This window comes from Harpegnathos saltator, unplaced genomic scaffold, assembly GCF_003227715.2.
Source record: "Harpegnathos saltator strain DR-91 unplaced genomic scaffold, Hsal_v8.6 scaffold63, whole genome shotgun sequence".
Taxonomy (NCBI): Eukaryota; Metazoa; Arthropoda; class Insecta; order Hymenoptera; family Formicidae; genus Harpegnathos; species Harpegnathos saltator.
Genome location: NW_020230460.1, coordinates 167485 through 187255, shown reverse-complemented (window position 1 = coordinate 187255; position 19771 = coordinate 167485). Strand labels below are relative to the sequence as shown.

At 45.6% G+C, this 19771-nt stretch overlaps 2 protein-coding genes across 4 annotated transcripts; one reads left to right on the top strand and one right to left on the bottom strand.

Annotated features, from left to right (window-relative positions):
• The first annotated feature begins 284 nt into the window (after window positions 1-284).
• Window positions 285-2724, top strand: ECSIT (evolutionarily conserved signaling intermediate in Toll pathway, mitochondrial). 2 transcript variants are annotated; one of them, XM_011141825.3, is made up of 3 exons: window positions 285-462; window positions 531-1669; window positions 2061-2724. In XM_011141825.3, exons 2-3 carry the CDS (start codon window positions 751-753, stop codon window positions 2333-2335), a joined length of 1194 nt encoding a protein of 397 aa, XP_011140127.1. In that variant the 5' UTR covers window positions 285-462; window positions 531-750; the 3' UTR covers window positions 2336-2724. The 2 variants fall into 2 exon arrangements, with proteins under 2 accessions (XP_011140127.1, XP_025160399.1); XM_025304614.1 differs by having other exon boundaries at window positions 285-1669.
• Cerk (Ceramide kinase) lies at window positions 2628-19653 on the bottom strand. 2 transcript variants are annotated; one of them, XM_025304612.1, is made up of 8 exons: window positions 19236-19653; window positions 11502-11753; window positions 9341-9534; window positions 8393-8768; window positions 7525-7677; window positions 7235-7431; window positions 6603-6766; window positions 2628-6497 (listed from the first exon to the last, which is right to left on the bottom strand). In XM_025304612.1, exons 1-8 carry the CDS (start codon window positions 19366-19368, stop codon window positions 6416-6418), a joined length of 1551 nt encoding a protein of 516 aa, XP_025160397.1. In that variant the 5' UTR covers window positions 19369-19653; the 3' UTR covers window positions 2628-6415. The 2 variants fall into 2 exon arrangements, with proteins under 2 accessions (XP_025160397.1, XP_025160398.1); XM_025304613.1 differs by lacking the exon at window positions 2628-6497 and having other exon boundaries at window positions 6705-6872.
• Between the last annotated feature and the right edge of the window lie 118 nt (window positions 19654-19771).

Genomic DNA, 19771 nt, shown 5'->3' with positions numbered 1-19771 from the left:
TGCAGAAGTCTGTGCTCTGGCCCTAAAGACCTATCCAGACAAACTTGCATAAGCGCGTAACACATATGCATAAGAAAATTGACTAATCGTATGTTTAATACAAAAGATATTTTTTTACTACACGGATCATAATTGGTCAATTTCCTTATGCATATGCGTTACGCGCTTATGCAAGTTTGTTTGGATAGGCCTTAAGGGCCAGAGCTGTCCTGAGGAGGGAAATGAAGAAAACTAATTGATTTATTTTCTTATGCGTTATGTATTATGCGTTATGCAAAAGCCTGTGCTCTTGCCCTACGCGTTGTCCCTGTTTCTCTTTTATTTCCAAAATCGTTGTGATTGGCGTAGGAGAAGGAGTGTAATAACTCTGCTCAGAGCCATATATTGAATGAATGAATGAATGAATGAATGATATTCCGAAAGCGTCTTTATCGGGAAAAGGCAGTCTTTGTGTAAAGTGAAGTGAGTATAGATGCATACAAGTCCTGAAGTATTCCCATGTAAGCATAAAATTCAAAAACTTCACATAGGAGCCGTTGAAATTTGTAGACATCAAAAGGATAATCGGTTCTCTGACAAGTCAAAAAAAAATATCAATACACCTCATCCGACAAGCATCGTTTATTCTCAAAGAAGTTTGCTCCATTTTGGAGAACCTAACCTCGCACTAGTGGGCTCCCGTTGAAAGTGAAATCTTCGCAGACACAACGACATGTGCTAGACACAGCTTACAAGGCTATACCAATCAACATGCTCTCTCGGATCACGAGGAGCATGCTCGGGTCGAACGTCGGCATGTTGCTGAAGAAACCACCTCACGGGCTCGAAGGTACGTCGATGTCGGCGCGAACGGTCAATGCTATCCACACAAGCGAGTGCCGGCGGAATGATAATGACAAGGATAAGGACAAGAAAAAAAAAAAGTCTAAGTCATCTGCACTGATACTGCATTCTTTTGAAAGCGTGGAGCACAAGGAAAAGGAAGCTTTTCTGGATGTCCTGCGGGAGTATAAAAAAGAAAACGAGATAAGGCGCGGTCATGTGGAATTCATCCAGGTTGCACTCAAATATATGGATGAGTTTGGGGTGAATCGCGACCTAGCTGTATACAAGGCTCTTTTGGATGTGTTGCCCAAGGGCAAGTTTGTCCCAATCAACTATCTGCAGACATTATTCATGCATTACCCCAAGCAACAATATGTAGGCATTGACCTGCTCTGCAAGATGGAGGATAACTCTGTCATACCAGATGTAGAGATGCAGCAGATGTTGTTGAACATCTACGGTGTTCAAAGTATAGTGCTGAAGAAATTCTGGCGGATGATGTACTGGATGCCAAAATTCTCCAATCTAAATCCATGGCCATGTTCACGACCAGCTCCCAAAGATCCGCGAGTGCTCGCTAGAATAGCAGTCAACAAGTTATCCAGTATAGACGTCACTAGCATAGTCACAGAGTACAGGACAAAGGATGTGGAAGACTCTACTGAGGATACGTGGATTTTGTCCAGCATGAGCAACATACAGCGGGAATTACTGCAGAAGCAGCCCATTAGCAACCCAATCTATGTGGAGGGCCCATATTCAGTGTGGGTGGCGGATCAATGTATAGATTACTTTGTGCTGCGGGGTGAATCTAGAGTGAAAGATGTTTACAGGGATCTCGATGGTGAGTTACCGCTCAGTAATAATGTATGATCAACTCTGACAGTGACATACTCATTTTGTATTTGAATAAGATTATACGTCTATTGGACATATATTATCAAGAAATAGATTCATCAAAGATAGAGAAAATTTTTAATTAAATTTAAAATCTAAATATGTATGTATATTATGGAACAATTACTTCAACATTTTAATTTTAGTTTCAGTATATTCAATATTTATTGAATTATTCATAGTAGACTATAAGTATTGTTCTTTTTATTGGTTCACCTTTAATATGATTTTCATGTGTAACTTTGAGTGGGAGAACCAGCACCAGTATATCCGAGAGGTGCTTGGTGTTACTGTCAGAGTAAACAGAATATGTTAACATATATATATTTTTGTTACAGACGTCACAGACATCAGGATACCATTCTGGGACAAACGAGAAGTAATCCGGCCTTTTAGCGTTCACGAACAACAAGACGGTACATATTTTGCGATGTGTGCCACCGGTACGTCGAGTAAGAACTCCTTGTTGTCTTGGATCCGATGTTTGCAGAAACAGAATCCAATCTTGAACATGATCCCGGTGATGTTTAAGTTATCATCCTCCATTAAGGATCAACTGTACATTGAAAATACCGTACGTGAGAACGAAATCTTACAGTCGTACAAAGAGTGATTGTGAAGGTACAGAATCGTTAGCTTTTTCTTAAAAGATTCGTTCGGAATGTGTAATATAACTGGTATGTAATAGTTCGACGCGTGTGCGTACGTTGTAGATAGACAAATCTCCGTTGTACATACAAATATAAATACGTTTTTACGACTGATGTCGCAATTCGATCACTGGAGATCCATTCGTTGACGATCTTATATAATCCCAATCGCGATTGTTTTTGCTATCTCTCTTTGATGCGTTGCATGATGGTGAAAGGAGGATTGCCTCGGGATAGTGAAGGAAACACACGGGGTGCATAGAAAGTTAATGTAATTTATTACGTGTGACACCACACGCGTGTCACTTGGTGCATCTTCCTCAGACGATAAGAATTAAAACGGTAACACACAGAACCGTCGTCGATAGGTCGTCATGTTGATTTTAGCCGTACTCTCTCTCTCTCTCTCCCATTCATTCTTCCTATCTCTTCATTCCTTTCTTATTCGCTTTCTATAAATACATTGCGATTAAAAAAAAATATATGTATGTATACATCTGTACAATATATATATATTTTTTTTTATGGCGCGCATGCCGTGTGATCCTGCCGGCGAGACTACTTTGTTAATTAATTGCGTTAAGTGTAAGCCGCTCTTTTTAAGAAGATACTGACGGCTTTAGTCGCGCGAATGACGTGTCACGGGAAAGAAAAACTACTGGGAAAAAGATACAAATTTAGCAATGACCACTCCCTACATCTAGGGCCGGTTGTTCCAACTCCTTGGTAAATTAACTAATAATTAAATCATACGTTTATCTTTACTTTTCTTACAATTTAAACGGAGACAGACATATGACATATTTAACCATCAGTAGTTAACTTACCAAAGAGTTGGAACAACTCCTGTCCCTAGTCAATTCTACAACACATCGTAACTTAACAAACGAACAGAAAGGACGTAAAATCCACATGCTGTCGTGAATTTCAACGTCAACGGGAGAGCGTTCCCGACGATTCGCCCTAAGTTAGGCCTATTGTGTCGTCCTGCGAGTTTCCACTTTGGTCGAATCGCGTTATAGCTTGTTCCGTTCTTCTCCCCTCGATGATGAATCTTTGATAAGTCAGCTAGTTGACAAGACGTGCTTATAGTGCCGTTTGTATCGCACCGACGTTGTATCACACACACGTATTCCTCGCAACGTAATAAATGATTCAACATATCGTGTCGTCGTGTGAAATCCGCTTGCGACTCCAACGGGGGATTTCTCCGTGACAGGAAATAGCGACGCGATCAAGATACATACGAACGCTTAACTAGTTGTTCGTGGACGTGTGAGAGGCGAAAATCTTTCCACTCTGCATTACGCGATGACTGAACTCTCCCTCTCTAATGGTCACAGGACAGACCATTTTTTTCGAAAACGTGCAATCTAAAAAACGCTGGTAAAGCGATGTAAATATATCCAATGTGTCTTTTTTAACGCAGTAACGTGACTAGGATTACATCGAGAATAAAAGCATCGCTCTTGCGCAACTATTGTTACAAATTTCATGATCATTGAGGTGATGCTTACAAAAAGCCACGTCGACACCATCATTCGTTTGACCGAGAGAAATCGGTATCTGCATCTATAAGTGTCGCACTAATTTCGCTTGCGTCTTTACCTTGTTCTCTCGCTACCGTTCTATACAACTAATGTACAAATACTGCTAATCTAAATATTTTCGTGAATCAAGACGAATACTGCTAGGAAGAGAGGCTCTACCGAGGAACCGACATAATCGCGTTGACTCGTAACTTAGGCTCTAAGCATCGCTTACGTTTCAACCATTCTGTGCACTCTGATTGTCTTTACAAGAAGCGTCTCACTGAGACATCGCGACAGAGCTCGGAGTCTCACCCGTTGGCCAGGTCCCGCGCACGCGCGCGAGACATTCGTTCGTTCGCATTCACATTCAATGATCAATTCCGCGGAAATCACTCGAATTATATAAAAACAATCATCACCGCAACGTAATTGCATTCGCTAACAATCGGCGAGTCCGTCACCATCGCCGGAATAAAATCTACGGTCAACAACGAGCGCGATGAATCGAAGCGACGATAACGATTTGGAAATCGCGGTATACGCGTGGCGCGATAAAAAACGTAGTTTTAAGTACAAAAACGTAGAAGTACGTTACAAAAATGTAGAAGGCCGTTGTATCACCCACCCTCCTTCCTTGTATCGCAGAAACAACAAATGCAGTCTCTGGAGCTGGAACCCTATCCTGGATTTACTGTTTTGGGTCTCAGGCTCCTGGTTCCTCGTTGCGGAACTCAATGATGACCTCAGAAGCGAGAAAACGCCAAAAAATTTTGCGTGTCATTTCCAAGTAAAGAGATACTTGTGTAGGAAGGAATTGAGAACCTCGCTAAAGCATACTTGTAAAATGCTTCAAACACTATGCTTCTCTGTTGAAAGTCGATAAATAGCCGTAAAACGACTCCGATATATAGATCATATGGAATGCCTACGCATGACTAAGTCTCGTATTACGATCACTCGATATTCATACATAGTTGATTAACTATCAAGAAAGAAGCGTAGCGCTCGAAGCATTTTACAAGCACGCTCTAGCGATCCGTATTATTCTTTCATGCAAATATCTTATTTGGAAGTGGCGTGCAAGAATTTTCAGCGTGTCATTTCTCACGTGTGACGTCACTATCCAATATGGCGAGCACCCAGAAGCCTCATTGTGTCTCCAGTCGGTGGATTAATATTTTGGCTGACACACTTTCTATCTTCCGAGCTGTAAACTGTTCTCTTGCACTTAGATAACTCCTCCGGTTCTCCTTCGGAGAACAAAATTGTATGCGTAATTTTATCCTGTTCTAGACGCATGGCGAACATCCACAGTATGATCTTTTAATTTTGATAATCTTTTCTCAAGATCCGCTTTTTTTGTACGAACGTTAACATGTTGCTCTAGCCTGAAAATTAGAAAGGCATATTTAGCGATTGAAACGCGTAGGCCAGAGTAGGGTCCCTGAAATCGCCACAGAAGATCTACCTATCGCCTATGAAAGAAATATACACGCGATCAACGCGAGAAAGACAGCGCGAAGGACGGTAATTTCAAAAGAAATTTCTGCTAGAGATGTTGCGCGACACGTAGGTGTCAGTGCGTCACGTCTTTGTGTAACGCGATTTTTAACGAACTCTCGCACGTTACAACAGACGAGAGGAATCGTTACCGCGTGAGTGTCGCCGCCTTCGTCGGCTTCTCTCGTGAAAGCGTCAACGTTGACGTTGGATAACATTTTTAGCTCCCGCAACGCAATGTAGCGCACCATGATGTTAGCGCGTATAAAATTACTCAGTCGTCATCGCGGTTCTGGCGAACAGGTGGAATGTTTCCGGTATTCTGGGAACGGCACGCTAAAAAGTTGCCAAACAATCGTCAAAATGGAGCAACAACGAGGAGGAGCACGCGGTTGGAGAAAATTATAAATAAATCCAAATGCACAGCCGTGTTTCGTGCATTCGTCTCAAAACCATGGTATATATGTATGTACGTATGTATATCGCTCACGATACTTTGTTGCTGTCGTTTCTCTTCTCTTCTTAATCGATCACCTGCGCCATTTATTTCGTAGTGATCACTCGATCGATTCCGGTCAAGTGCGGCAACTGCACGTGATCGACGCGGGCGAGGCTCTCACGAGATACACTAGAAGCGGATTCTCTTGTCTTGTTTTCTTTCCTCTCCTCTCCTCTTCTCTCCTCTCCTCTCCTTTCCTCTCCACTCTTCTTGAAGAGAGGAGATGGACGCAAAGAAGCGCATAATGCGCGCTGCACGGTCGCTCCTGCGTCCGTGGTGTGCCGATTTCCGAAAGATTCACTCTTAACGTTATTCATAAAATAATATATAAATATCGTCGTCTGTGTATCTCTAAAAGAGGAGGAAAGCCTGAAGAGTCGGCGGTCGTGCCGTGAAATATCGCGACACCGAGTAAGAGGGCAAGACAGAGGAACTTTGTGCCTTTTCGGGAGCACCATGGTGACGGCGGCGGTCACGATCCGGCCGATGAACTTGTTCTCCGGTTACCTCGTTCACATGGCGGAGAAGCAGGACGTCTCCCGAACCGGTTCTTGGATGCGTCTCGTGTAGACCTTCAGCAATTGGCAGTGTACCCTGCACACGTATGCGTGAACATTTAGCGCAAACAATCACATATGCGTGCATTCGCGACACGGGAGAGAAGCGGAGAATTTATCGCAACTCTGTCTATTTACTCGCCTGATTTTCACGTTGGTGCTGTCGATCACCTCGCCGTCGCAGTTCCATACGCTGATCCGGGAGCCGAGGTGATTGATCCCATCCTCTGACTGCAGGTGCTGCGTCGATTGGGCGCGGAATGTGAATTCTCTCGCTCGGTAGACCTCAACGAACGGCAAGTCATACTGCGAAAGTTCCGCTCGTTCATTTTCGATTTTCGTCAAGTCGACCTCGGGGCATTTCCCCGAGCCGAATTTGTCATTCCATCGGGATCAATGACGGATCTAACGACTACACTGAGAAAATTTGTTACTCATAATTGCTCCCGCGTAGCGAAATGATTACACACAATCAAGAAAGTCGTTTCTAAATTTTCTACTCGTTTTTGAACTTTTCGGATTCATCTCCATGTCTTCAAAATTCAATCCTCAATTTTATATTTTAATTATCTTTGCTGTATCATTACTACTGCAGTACTCTTGATATAATAATTTCACACACATATTGTTACTGTTCGTTAGCATTGCTTTTTTTGTTAAACAACAAACAGTAATTTAACAAAACAGTTCTTCTCAGTGTATATAAAAAGAAGAAGAGCAAAATGGGGGTCACTCAATCAAAATCAAGTAAGCCACCGTGGTTGTCGCGCGTACCAAAGTCTTTCGTTTGCTGGAGAGCCTGAGTAACAGCCTGATGTTGTTGATCAGAGACGTGTGTCGCACTAAGATAACGTCCACACAGCCGTCGCCTATGTGACAGTGAGGACTGAAGCCCATGGGACTCCTCGAGCACGCGCAGGACACGTTCGCCCCGTTTACCATAAAAAACTTCCCTCTGACCGTGACCCATCCTGCGCAAACAACATCGTGAGAATGTTATGTAAGTGGTTATGCAAGTCTACTAGATTTAATCGCGTATTTTTCTCCTATCTCATAACACGTACTGGCAATTTCTTCGTCGGGAACGCTGTTATGCATGTGTTGCAGGCAGCGCGAGCAGTTCTTCATGCACCTGGTGCTGCCCGCCGGATGACACGGGTCCGACAGCAATTCAATCTCACCCTCATAGCCCCTGTTGGCGATTATCTTCTTGAACCCTGAAATTTAAAGGGTAATTCATTCAATGTCGTTTCAAATAGTTCAACAGAATCGAGTTATTGATCTTTATATGACCAAAATTATTCATGCAAATGTGCTTACAATCATAAAAACGGATAATATACATGCAAATGTATTATGACGGAAGATAAAAAATATGCAAATTTTCTTCTTGCTTTATGCGATGACAAGTAGTTTCTTTCGTTGTTTGTGTTGAACAGTATAGATGGATTGACCACGAGGTATACTGGAAACTTTCTTTTCATTCTCCTGTTTCCCGCAACGATCTATACCTGTCGTTTGTTCCCAGCGCAAACGGATTTCGTAACGATCCATCAGAATTTAATCAATATCCATCCATTCATTTCACAAGACAGGGAAAAAGAGCCTTTGACGTGTAACGAGAAAAAGAGAAGCCAATCTGATATTGACGCAGAGCATAGGAAAAAGAAAACTTGTGCAACGAATCTTCCTGAGACAGTAAAATAATAGAACTGCATCAAAGGAGGTCGACAATGTTAATCGCGAGCTCAATGAACGGTAATGTGCCGTAAATCAGTATGACATTGAACCAACGAGTGCCTGAATATTTATATTTGTCTAACGAAGGAAAACTAGATCGCACCGTTTATAAGCCTTATAAGCGTACAATTTGATAATTTATTGTAGCTGCGAGCGAGCGAGGGAGATCCTCGTGTCGGAAATAGTCCTCACCGGAATAGTCGTATCTCTGGGGTCCCATCCAACGGAATTTCTCGCTGTCACGGATCACGTCGCCCAGGTATCCGTAACTAAGAACACTGGCGTACAGCCTGAGCAGCGTCCGGTTGTTGTGCACCGACGAGATATCGAGGCCGGTCGAGTCGCCGAAAATGATGTGTATGGCCGCGGTTTGCACGTCGGTGGTGCCGTGAAGGCTGTAGGCCAACGTGTCGGTGCTACCGCTGGGTATAACGCCGACAGGCAGCGCGGGGCTCGGCAGTCTCGCGTCAGGGTCATTCGGATCGATCTGCTGATCCTTCGCCGCCCTCAGCACCAGCCCGTTGAAGACCTCGGCAAACGTGCCGTCGCCGCCGATGCACACCACCGCCTGAAACGCGCAGCGGCAGTCAAGTATGCGAGGAAGAGAGGATTTGACTTCCTCGGCAAGTACAAGCCTGGGGCAGATTTGTATCTCTTCAGCGTTTACATCTAAATTACACATTTTATGTAATAATTTGTAATATATAATATATATTTTATAATTCACTGATATGATATATGACCCGTAATTAAGTTATTAAGCGATGTAATTACATGTACAAAATTTCACACATTTATTCGTCACGTATTATTATATTTTACCTCATAAAATTTATTATCGTAATTTATCATGTATTCTCTTCATTAAAAAAATATATATATATTCTTTTATATATTTTATATATATATATAGACACAAATTTATAATTTAAATAATATAATTTCAGAACTATAATGAACTATAAATTCAGAACTATATGAATAAATCCAAGGGAGAGAGTGTAAACACTTCTTTCTAGATTTCCACAAGCGTCCATCGCGCGCATGTAGCTTTGATCAGAGTCACGGCTTTATAAACTTGAACTCCGCAAAAGCAAGGGGCAACAACGAGCGGCTCGGAACTCGGCGGCGAGAACTCACATGTAGGTCACTCAAGTCGGTCGTGAGCAGAGCGTCGCGTATGTGACCGGCCCGTTCGGTCACGATCATTTTCGTCTCGATACCGGCGATGGTCATGAGAGGCTGGACGTCCTTTTCCCAGATCCTCACGCCTTTCTTCTTGCCACCTATGGGATTGACGAACAGCATGACCTTTCGTGGCCGGTGCGTCAGACCTGTAAAAAGCAAGCACGATCGGCCCAAGTTAAATCCGACTCTCGTTCGATCACGCGATACCTCAAAAGATCCGCGCCGAGCGGTCCGATATTTAATTAACATCGTTCACGACGCAATCATGCCGGCTCGGGGCGAATCCCACGATCGAACTCGCCCCGAGACGCCGAGACGAAGCCGGCGGGATGTAGCGTCAATAATCGAACGTGTTTTTCACGAAAGCGACGTTATACCGACGGCACGCCGAACTCCCCCCCTCCCCCCCGGATCAATACCGTAGCCGCTCGTTCGCCACGGTCGACAGGGCTACTTTAGTGCCCGCCTATCCCTGTTTTCTCGACATTCATTAAAACTTGTCCTCTCTCGGGACACGAGCGCGCGCGCGACGGGCCACGCTACATGTACCGAGCGACCGCGAGAAACCACGTCCTGTTTTCGGCGTTCGCTCAACACGACAAGCCAGACCTCACGGGGTGAGGAACCATCAAAATTTACAAACAGGAGCACCACGAGCGTGCCGCGACGGAAACTCTCGCCTCGTCGTCACAAATGCACTCGCCCTCATGGACTTTTTAGGCTCACCACGTATACTCTTGCGCTCCGCGAACCTTTTATCATGATTTACGTCGACCCCAACTTGGCTTGGCTAACCGTTAGAACTTTGCGTACTGAGCCTCTGACTTTGAACATGCTCGGAAGCAGCCAGTTTTACTCCTGGGAATTTTGTTCCGCGCGCCTAAGAAGGACGAGTCACCTCGGCGTCGCCTCGCAAGGAGAATCGCGTCGTCCGCGTCGACAACAGGACTCCGTCGATCCTCCGTCAAATCCGTCGTCGCCATCACGTCTCAATCGTTCTTGCCTGAAAAAGATCTGACGGAGGATTGAAAGATTCCTGTTTGTCGGCGTGTAAACGTATAGACGAATCCGGTCCCAGACGGACAATGTGTTTTCGTTCTTTATCTACTCGCGAAGCAATTATTGTTTCACACTTGCGCGCGAGCGCGAAATTGGCTGCGTAATGCAGTAACGAGTTCCTATTAACTATGTGTCAAGTTCATTCCCTGTCGACGGAGAGAATTCGCTCGGGCATTATTTGCCTGTTTTTCTCGAGAATCGACCTTTTTGCCACGGTCGCCGATGACAGAACTTACGTCATACCACGTAGACGTGCGACTAATGCCCAACGCCTTTTTATCATCCATCGCCATTTCATCGGCGAGTTTCCTCGAACGCGGCTCAACACGACGTGGTGCAACACACCGGACAGAGATGCGGTGCGTTATGTGCGCCCAACGTGGCGGTTGGCTACTTTCGGCTTTTCAGATTACGCTGAAACAACAAATCGCAGCGTGCACTTTCCGCCGCGCACACGGGGTGTCCCGTTTCGATCCTCCGGCGCGCGCGATTCATCCCTGAAATTCAGTTCTTCGGAGAGTCGTAGCACAATTGCTTTATTCCGGGATAGAGACACCGCGGTGTGAGTTTCGTTGCATATCACGTGCAGCGTCGCTTTCGAAATCCGAAAGTCGCTTTGAGAATTTTGCGGACGAAGCCAAGCGCATAAAATATATTCCAGCATTGATCCTGATTGCGATACTTTCACATTCCGCGTGCGATTTCGCGAGCAGATGCAACACCGCCGCGCCGGTGCGTTCGCGACTGTGGCGCGAGCTGAGAGAGAGAGAGAGAAAAAGAATGCAAATTATAATTGTTTCCGGTTCCAGCCAACTTTGGTATCCTTTGTTGTTCCAACAAGGAGCGACAGTAACGTTACACGTGGTACAACAAGGTTACCACGACAAACACTTACAGCGGCATTTACCGCAAAAATGCCACTTTCCTCGTCACGCGATGCGCATCCATTACCATCGCGAGTGTTTCGCATCCTCCTCATTTTCCTCGAATTCCTCAATTTGTTCTCTCAGCGCGCGCGTCAAGTTCCGCCTCACGCCTCGCGACGAAGACTCACCGAGCAGATAATTTCGTATAGTCTTGACCCACGAAGCCACCTGCCGCGGGTCGGTGTGGCTCATCGTGACACTGTGATGCCTCCATTTGTTCTTCGCCGTACGCACCGCGTAGTGCAAGATAAAATTCGTCGGGCATACCGTGGGCGAAGTCGGCTGTGTCGGCGGCTGCTTCTCTTTAACGCTGACACCCGGTATCCAGTCGTCCCCGTAGCGGACCGCCAAAACGTCCGTCAGGGGTAGCGTCCATCTGGCTGCGGGCAGGAAGAGAGACAGGTCAGTTATCTGATTGTGGTGAATCGAAAAGGAGAGACAGGCTCGTCCCCGGAGAGCCCCCTGTCATTACGGAGAGACATTCATTTGTGCGATGCGATAGGAGAATCCTCCTTATCTGACGCGCCATGAATGTGCCAAAAAGAAACGCAACTTCATTATCGCCGTGATATGACCGTCGCGTTTATAGGCACATAGTCGCGCACGCACACACACACGCACGCACACACGCGCGTGCAAGTGCGATATATTTGGCCGCGGCTCGCGATAAGAATCGTCGAGATTCGATAAGAAAGGCTGAAATTTTACGCACGATAGCGCTTCGCGCGCCTCGGCTTGGCCTTGTCCTGTTACATTGCGCCGCTTATTAACGCCGTATGATCTCAGCTCGCGTTCCGGAACAATAGAACGCTGATTTGCTCCGTTACGTTTTTAATATTAACGCACATGATCCGCTCACGTGCAGTTAGCCGATGAGAAGAACGGTACCCGGCGTGTAAGACGTTGTGCAATCCTTTGCAGTGAATCTTATGCAGCACGAGTGCAGGTGCACTTGCTCGCAGCAGCGCGATGTCGTAGTTGTCAGTAGGAAAGTTGGGCGGGTCAAATTGCCTTTCCCAGCGAGATCGAGCCGAGCCGTGGAAAAACGAAACGCCGCTTCCACGTTTCTTCACGCAATTCACAATGCATTTATCATCTTGTTAACATGCATGTACATGTCCCAATTCGTGTTACTTCGCAACAGCAGATCCTCCGAGCGATTTGCAGACTCTCTTTCCTCGGCGAAAACGCCGGAGGGGGAGGAGAAGTAGACGGTGTTTTGTTTTTCTTCAATCATCCAGCTTTCAACATTTTGTATCTTTGCGGTTGAGACTTGAATTAAGTGTGAGCATCGGTTGCTTATAATTGTCTATTGTTATATATTGCTACCTCTGTCAGTTGCTTGCAATTCGCGAATTATCGTCGCTGAGGTTAAAATCTCCTTTCAAATTGGTCGAAGAGAATTCATCATTAAAAGATAATACAATAGAACCGGGGACCCTCATTATGCATATGCGTGGAAGAACATCAATTAATGATTGCTCAACGTCGACACGAACATTATAAAATTACGTTTCCAACGGTTTTACAATGCTATATTTGGCATAAACGCTCGATTAGGAACATGTTTCGCTGACAGTTCCATCAATATTACCTTATTATTATCGCGAAATGCTCGTAGTAAATAGTAGCAAGCCAAATTGTCGACAATTGAGCAATTTTTCTTCCGTCATTCTTTACACACGAAGCGTTTGTTTATCAGTTTCTTTCTCCGTGAATAGATAACAATTGTTACGACGTTGCTCGTATATCGACGCATTATCTCGCGCTTGTCCGCCGCCAAGACGATATCGTTTCGACGACGTCGACACAGTGTATCTAACGATCACTTCGGCGACTCATAATTGTGCTTTATTCGCACGCGAAATAAACAAAATGAAACCGGCGTACATCGAGCAACATTGACGCGTCGCACGGCGAAATTAAGAAAGAGCAAAATTTTCAACATCACATGTGTGCATATGTTTGCAACCGAGTTTTCAGAGTTCTGAGTATTCAAGGTGAAAAGCATTGCTCCTCTAAATATTTGTTTAAATGACTCTAAAAGGTTCTTTTATTAAGATAAAAGAAAATATGTAAAAGCGACATTACAGATCTACTTTGCATTACATCGCGCCTGATTAATATATGCAAATCAGACTTACAGTTGCCTCTTGTTGTCCGTCGTTTCTATAAATTCTCTCATCAAACTCAACATTCGGTAATCCCTCCCTCATATCTCAAAAGTTGCCGAGACTCCGCCGTTCCCATCGAGGAAAATTTAATCTCAAATTAGCCGAAGAGTCCGTTATTAAAAAATAAGCCGGCGGAGAACCGCGAAAGCTAATGTTTCGCGGAGGGGCGCACACGAGGGAGAGACATCGAGCGAAAGGATATGCATGTGGGACGCGCGATGCACGCGACGAGATGTGACGCACGCAGACGACGCGGCACGGCAGACACATAACATTTAACAGCGATTTCATCGCGTTCGTCGCGAGGAGCGTTCCGCGAGGCGGTCGAAGCGATTACCATGCCGGCGACCCGGTTAACAAACGGTTGTTAACGCCAATTCGGCGAGGTCCGATAATTCGATGGCGATGTGTCGCGCGACCTTAATAAAATGCGACGCGTGCACGCTTCCTCAAACATCGTACACGCGCTGCAAGCATTATTATCGCACGACATGAGAATCGGCGCCACGATATATCGGCTTCGGCTGATCAGCAGCACGGCGCTTCAAGTTCTCAAGTCGCAGTGAGTTCGACGCTTCGTCGCTCTCTGTGGATTCCATCGGTGGCGTTCTGACGATTCCTTGGCATCCTCTTCCGCGTGAAGCTATTCGCTTCGCTGCGAAGCGACTCGCTCCGGACGTTGTCAGTGCGACTTTGCTCAGCCTACTCGGCATCGCTTTGATCTAACAACGCAATAATAAGAAATAAAAAATACTATAATAAGAAAAATACTATAATAAGAAAAATAATAAGAAATAAAAAAAAAATAGTCATGTGAAATCGCGACATTTGAATCGTAAATCGCGTTAGTCCTTGTTCTATTTTTTTCTTTCACTCTTCTTCTTCCACGATAACCAGCTCGCCCATGACCGACAGTAATTTGAGCGGTCGGGTCGATATTTTTCGAAATATGAAACATAAGACAACTGATCATTATGAAATTCTTATCTGGTTATTCTAACGACGCTACGATTCATCGTCGGCGAATCCGCTTTTAAAGATGCCTAGCTCTAATTTACATTTATCCTCGGACAACGGAAAGGAAGAAGAAATAACTGCTGTCGCGTCGATGATAAGACACACATGTTGCTGAGAAATTTAAGGCTGCCATTTCTGCGAGGACATTCGCTAAGAACTTACGTAACCGCGCATGACTTTTATGTTCAATCCAATCATTTTGAAATTCATGTGCGGCGAGTAACGATGTGCTTTGCGGCTGAACGCGTGTATGTCAAACGGATTCTTCCGCGAGCGAGGTTCTTCCTGGACAATACAACGTAAGAACATTCGCGATGAACACGCGAAATTTCGCAGCGGCAGCCGGCAATTAGTTACATGACGTCACAGCTGAATAATTATCTTTACACTCAGGTATCTTTCCGCCGGAGACGCACAAGCGTCGCTTCGCTCGAGCGCGTCCTCTTCTTCTTTCCTCCTCCTCTTCTTTCTTCTCGTGTCGAATTAAACATGATATCGCGAGCTAATATTATCGCAGAGCATGGACAGTCAAAATCAGTTATCGACAAAACACATGCTGGATCGACTTTTCGGTTGACACTGATTAAAACGACATGTTGACGAAGCGCTCGTGAGATGTTCGTAAAATCAAGCCGTGGCGTCACAACCTGCATTGATGTCGAAGTTTGCGTTGAGTGAAATCAGTAACGAAAATTCACGAAACCAAACGAACATTCTGATCATCTCGGGGATTAATAGGAGGATCCTTCATCTTGGAGAAATCTTGAAATTAAGTTCTTTTCTTCAAGCTTCAAGCGATAAAAAGTATACTCGTATAATTCTACGATTAGCCAAATCTCGAGAAAGGCCTAATAAAAACCCACGTCGCGAAGGCTAATGCGCCTACGTCGGCAATGCGAATCGAAATCCGGCGTTTTCAAACGCTCGACTGAGAAACCTGCTTATGCAGTTAATTGGAATAATCCTTGACATTTTTATCGACATCCAATATAGTAATTTCCGCGACTCAGCCAGAGGCGAGCGCCGCCGCATTTCCAATAACGCTTGCGCGCGCGGTGCGTTGAGAGATCAAACGAGTACAAATTGCGTGTCACAGGGTCAGGACAGTGCACCGACGCCGATGTAGCGCGGTGCTTTCTCGCCCGCAGACAGGTTTGTCCGCCAAACCGGACTGCCGCTCGATGAAAAGTGAAAGATGCAATTGAGTACGCGCGCGTTGCGCTACCTCGCCGCCGCTGCCGAGAGCCGGCCTGCCGAGACGGCGAGTCGCGTCGTCATCGTCGTCGTGATTAGCCATACTATTTCCATCGACATCATCCTCCGCGAACAGTTCCGGCTAACACAAGCGCGACGAAAGATCCGCCGTAAAAAGCTTCGCGTGCGAGACAAAGGCTGCCAGACACGCGCAGCCGCCACGCATAGCCCGGAGCCGTCCTGGCGGTCTAGCTTGAACTTTGTCGACTCCCGAGGACCTTCGGGCCACCTTCGCTCACGGGTCAGTGTCTTGGAAGAGATACTGTCGATAAAGCCTTCGTCGGGCGACTCCTAAATCAATGAGGAGAGACGTGACTCGAGCGAGCTTAGCCTGTGAGAAATTTCGCCGGTATCTCGAAAAAATCGATGAGTGAAGGAACAATAGGAATAAACCGACATAACTCTGTTAACATTCCGAACATCCGAGACATGTTAAGTAATTATCGTCGTTATCGCGAACGATATGTTTTACCAGGAAATACCGTCGATATGACGCAGTGGGTTCATCTTGAATCTTGTATTTCGAGGTAAACTCGTGGAAAATAGAAACTTCCAACTACGGAGAACAGTTAAGCATATTTTCAATATAGTTCATATTTGTCTCTTATATGGACCAAATTAAACTCGAATAAAAACCAAATATTAAATTAAAAAGTAATTAATTCAAATGTGTTCTTGATATGCATCCAGATTCAATTTATATATGATCTTGCTTTAACCTTGTCTAGGTGCATATAGATTATTAATATTTGATATGCATCTAACTAAAATTGAATCTAAATTTGATTTTATATTTCATATAACAAATAAGATTTTAATTAACATCCAACTTGGTTCTTATTCGAGTTTAACTTGGTCTATATAAAAAAACAAATATGATGCTGTATTTAAAGCATATTTAACCGTTTTTCGCGGGAAGTACTTATCTGAAATATCCTTGGATACACAATATATAGAACAGGAATAATCAGCAGGGACTCGATTTAACCGGTTACAAGCAAGTTAGAATTTAAACGCATAAAAAAGAGAGAGAGAGAGAGAGAGAGAGCTAATCAAGTAACATCTAAAGGCACTGGGTGAATTATAGGATGGATTAATGGACCCAATATTGATATAAATAAGTTGGGAAATTATACAAAATAATAAGAATAAATAGGTTTGGGAAATTTACACTTTCCACGAGTTTACGCCAAAGGAAGACTCGTGATCGACCTTGGGAGCATCGCAGCGGGCTGAATAGACAGCACAGTCAATCTACACAGGATATCGGCCGTGAAAGCGCACTTCCGCGAGCGTCCTCCTCTATGATGTCTTCCTCGTGAACCGGGAAATCGTAAAGCGTCGGATCGGTGGTCGACGTCGGTCACAGTCAGAGGAGCACGTTCGAGCGCTACGCGAGCGGACTATACAAGAACTCCATTGTTCAACGCGCGCTGAAAGATGCGGTTGTAAAGTTAAGTTACACGACACCGACGCCGTCGTCGTCCCGGAATCATCGCTGTTCCGCTTAAAATGCACAGCGCGAACGATATGCGGATTGACCGGGGAAGTAGAACGATATGCAAATGAAATCCAAGGACAAGACTACGACGACTGTGAGCGCGCGTATCGACATGTGTTCCCGCGTCTACGTGAGCGGGTCGCCGAAAACTCATTGATATTCGCCGTCGTCCTCAGGTCTCGGCGTGAGATACTGAGCGTGTGGCACGAGCACGAATGCGAGGAACAGGATCCTCGTCGCGAGGAGAACCCATCTAATGTTATCCTCGCGCAGCGGGTCATCCAAAATCCGATAGAAGAAACGCTAACGTAAGAGCGACTCGGAGGGGTTGCATAGTCCAGAGAATGAATCTCAGAACTCACGTGGTAGCCAGTGGGAGAAGTTGCTTCTCAGCGCTTCTCGAGAGAAACATTTTTCCGCTGAATGGCAAATACCTTCTGAAGAATCATCCAGAGCAAAAGCACGACTACTTTCCTTCTGCTGACCGCTCGATTCGATGTCGACGTGTGTTGCGGCTCTTCCAAGTTGATTTCGTAGATTCAAGTTCGGAAATGATATCTTCAATCGCGCGAATATTTCGTACGCAGCGCGACGAAACGAGACGAGACGAGGAATAACACGGCTGTATATTCGTAACTTTTGATTTCCTTTTTAATAGCGGTTGCGATCGGTACTCTCGCGCGGCGCCTGCTCCGTGAGATGCTGTAGCAACGGAAGGTCAAGGTCTGCCGCCGATCGTCATATGACTCTTAACATGCCACCACTCACCACTTCTCGTCTACCTTGTCAGAGAGTGAATCGCTTGAGTTACATCAATAAGCGGTCGAAAACCTTACGAGTAGTCAACTAAGGAACAGAAGAGAAAGATAAAAAAGAGGGAGAGAGAGAGAGAGAGAGAGAGAGAGAGAGAGAGAGAGGGAGAGACCGCGACTTGCGTGTCAAACAGAACACTCATTATTTTACAGGACTACGAGCGCAGAAAACACGTAATGTTTTTACATTATGTCGCGGGCCGAGGTTATGCATTAAACGAGTTTTTACGTAATGATATTTAATTTGTAACGATAACGATCGGATTTAAACGCTCGCTGGAATCGCTCGGATGTGTAGATTGCCGATAGAGCAACTCCGAGAGCGAAAGCTGAGTTTACTCGGTAAAACGCGTGTCGGCACGGAGATCTTTCATGGAGAACGTGTTTTTGTGAGCGACAAACAACGATTTTAAACAGACCGTCACGCGGCTAAACGGAAATTAGCATTTTCCGATTTTCGGTAAACACAAAGCGGAACCGGAATAAATAACTTGGCAGGATCAGAGATGCAGCGCAGGTACGAGGAACAAACGGAGGAGTGAGAACGGCGAAAGGTGAGCGCGCGTGTAACTCGTTGACTTGAAAAATTATTGATCCGTCTTCTGTCGGTCTGTCCACATCCGTTATGGCAAATGAACTTCATCGAATCCGCGGACGCGCGTTCGACCCGCGCAGCGCTCATCAGCTCCTACCGCCCACGAAAAGAAGATTGCGCGCGGCTCCAAAATTAAGTGTTTGACAAGCGGAAGCGCGCTACGCTGACGAAATGACAATACGATTAATGCGACGCTGTGCATCACTCCGTCTTCGAGGAGACATCACAGGCTCCGAGGCGAGTTTTCTCGCCAGCTGAAAGATCAAACTGACCGTGTGTATCAATCAAAATATAGCCTTGATCCGATTCCTTCGCGGATACTTTCGCGATACTGCGCTTCTACATACTCCTTTCTCTCTCTCTCTCTCTCTCTCTCTCTCTTTGCTTTTTTTATTTTTCTCCTTTTCCCTTTCTGTACTTTCCCACTCTATTACGCGAGGAACCGAATTTCCAATTCGCCTAAATCTTCCTCGTGCATGACAAAATAATACAACAATTGTTTCGCTTACTGTAAGGTGGTCGCTCCGTTTCCCAGATGAGCGTGCCGCGATGAAAGTACACGCGGCACCTCTTTTTCTTCACAACAAAGGTGTTGAGCAGCACCGACTTGGAGGAATGATCAGTCGCGTTCTCCTGCATCATCCTGCTGCTGCTGCTGCTGTTGCTTGGGAATAGCGCACGTTTCAGTGGGTGTTGCGCTTCAGCTGGGACGCCACGACGTCATCTCGACGTCGCCGATCGATCTGCAGCGTGACCACGAGCACGATGACGACGATGGGGCCGATCACGATGACGGTGACGACGACGGCGATAAGCCGGGACGGGAGTCGTAGTAGAAATCGAGGTGAAGGTGCCTTCGTCGAGCGATCACACACACGCGATCATTCTTACACACAATACCAGCTCGGTCTGACGCGCGAGCGAGACTGAGGACTGAGTCCGTCTCTCGCGATGCGATCGACGAGGTCGCCACGACGAGAGAGAGAAAGAGAGAGCGAGGCAAGCGCGTCACACCGCGCGTCTCGCTTCCGCGTCCTGGCTCTCC

What these genes read in the sequence shown, in the direction of transcription:
- Cerk (XM_025304612.1), bottom strand. Translation starts at nt 19,368, where the DNA reads ATGATGCAGGAGAACGCGACTGATCATTCCTCCAAGTCGGTGCTGCTC. An exon ending in TATACGAAATTATCTGCTCG is followed by an intron (nt 9,535 to 11,501) that starts GTGAGTCTTCGT and finishes TGCTTTTTACAG; the next exon opens with GTCTGACGCACCGGCCACGA. An exon ending in CCGACTTGAGTGACCTACAT is followed by an intron (nt 8,769 to 9,340) that starts GTGAGTTCTCGC and finishes TGCGCGTTTCAG; the next exon opens with GCGGTGGTGTGCATCGGCGG.
- ECSIT (XM_011141825.3), top strand. Translation starts at nt 751, where the DNA reads ATGCTCTCTCGGATCACGAGGAGCATGCTCGGGTCGAACGTCGGCATG. An exon ending in TGTTTACAGGGATCTCGATG is followed by an intron (nt 1,670 to 2,060) that starts GTGAGTTACCGC and finishes TTTTTGTTACAG; the next exon opens with ACGTCACAGACATCAGGATA.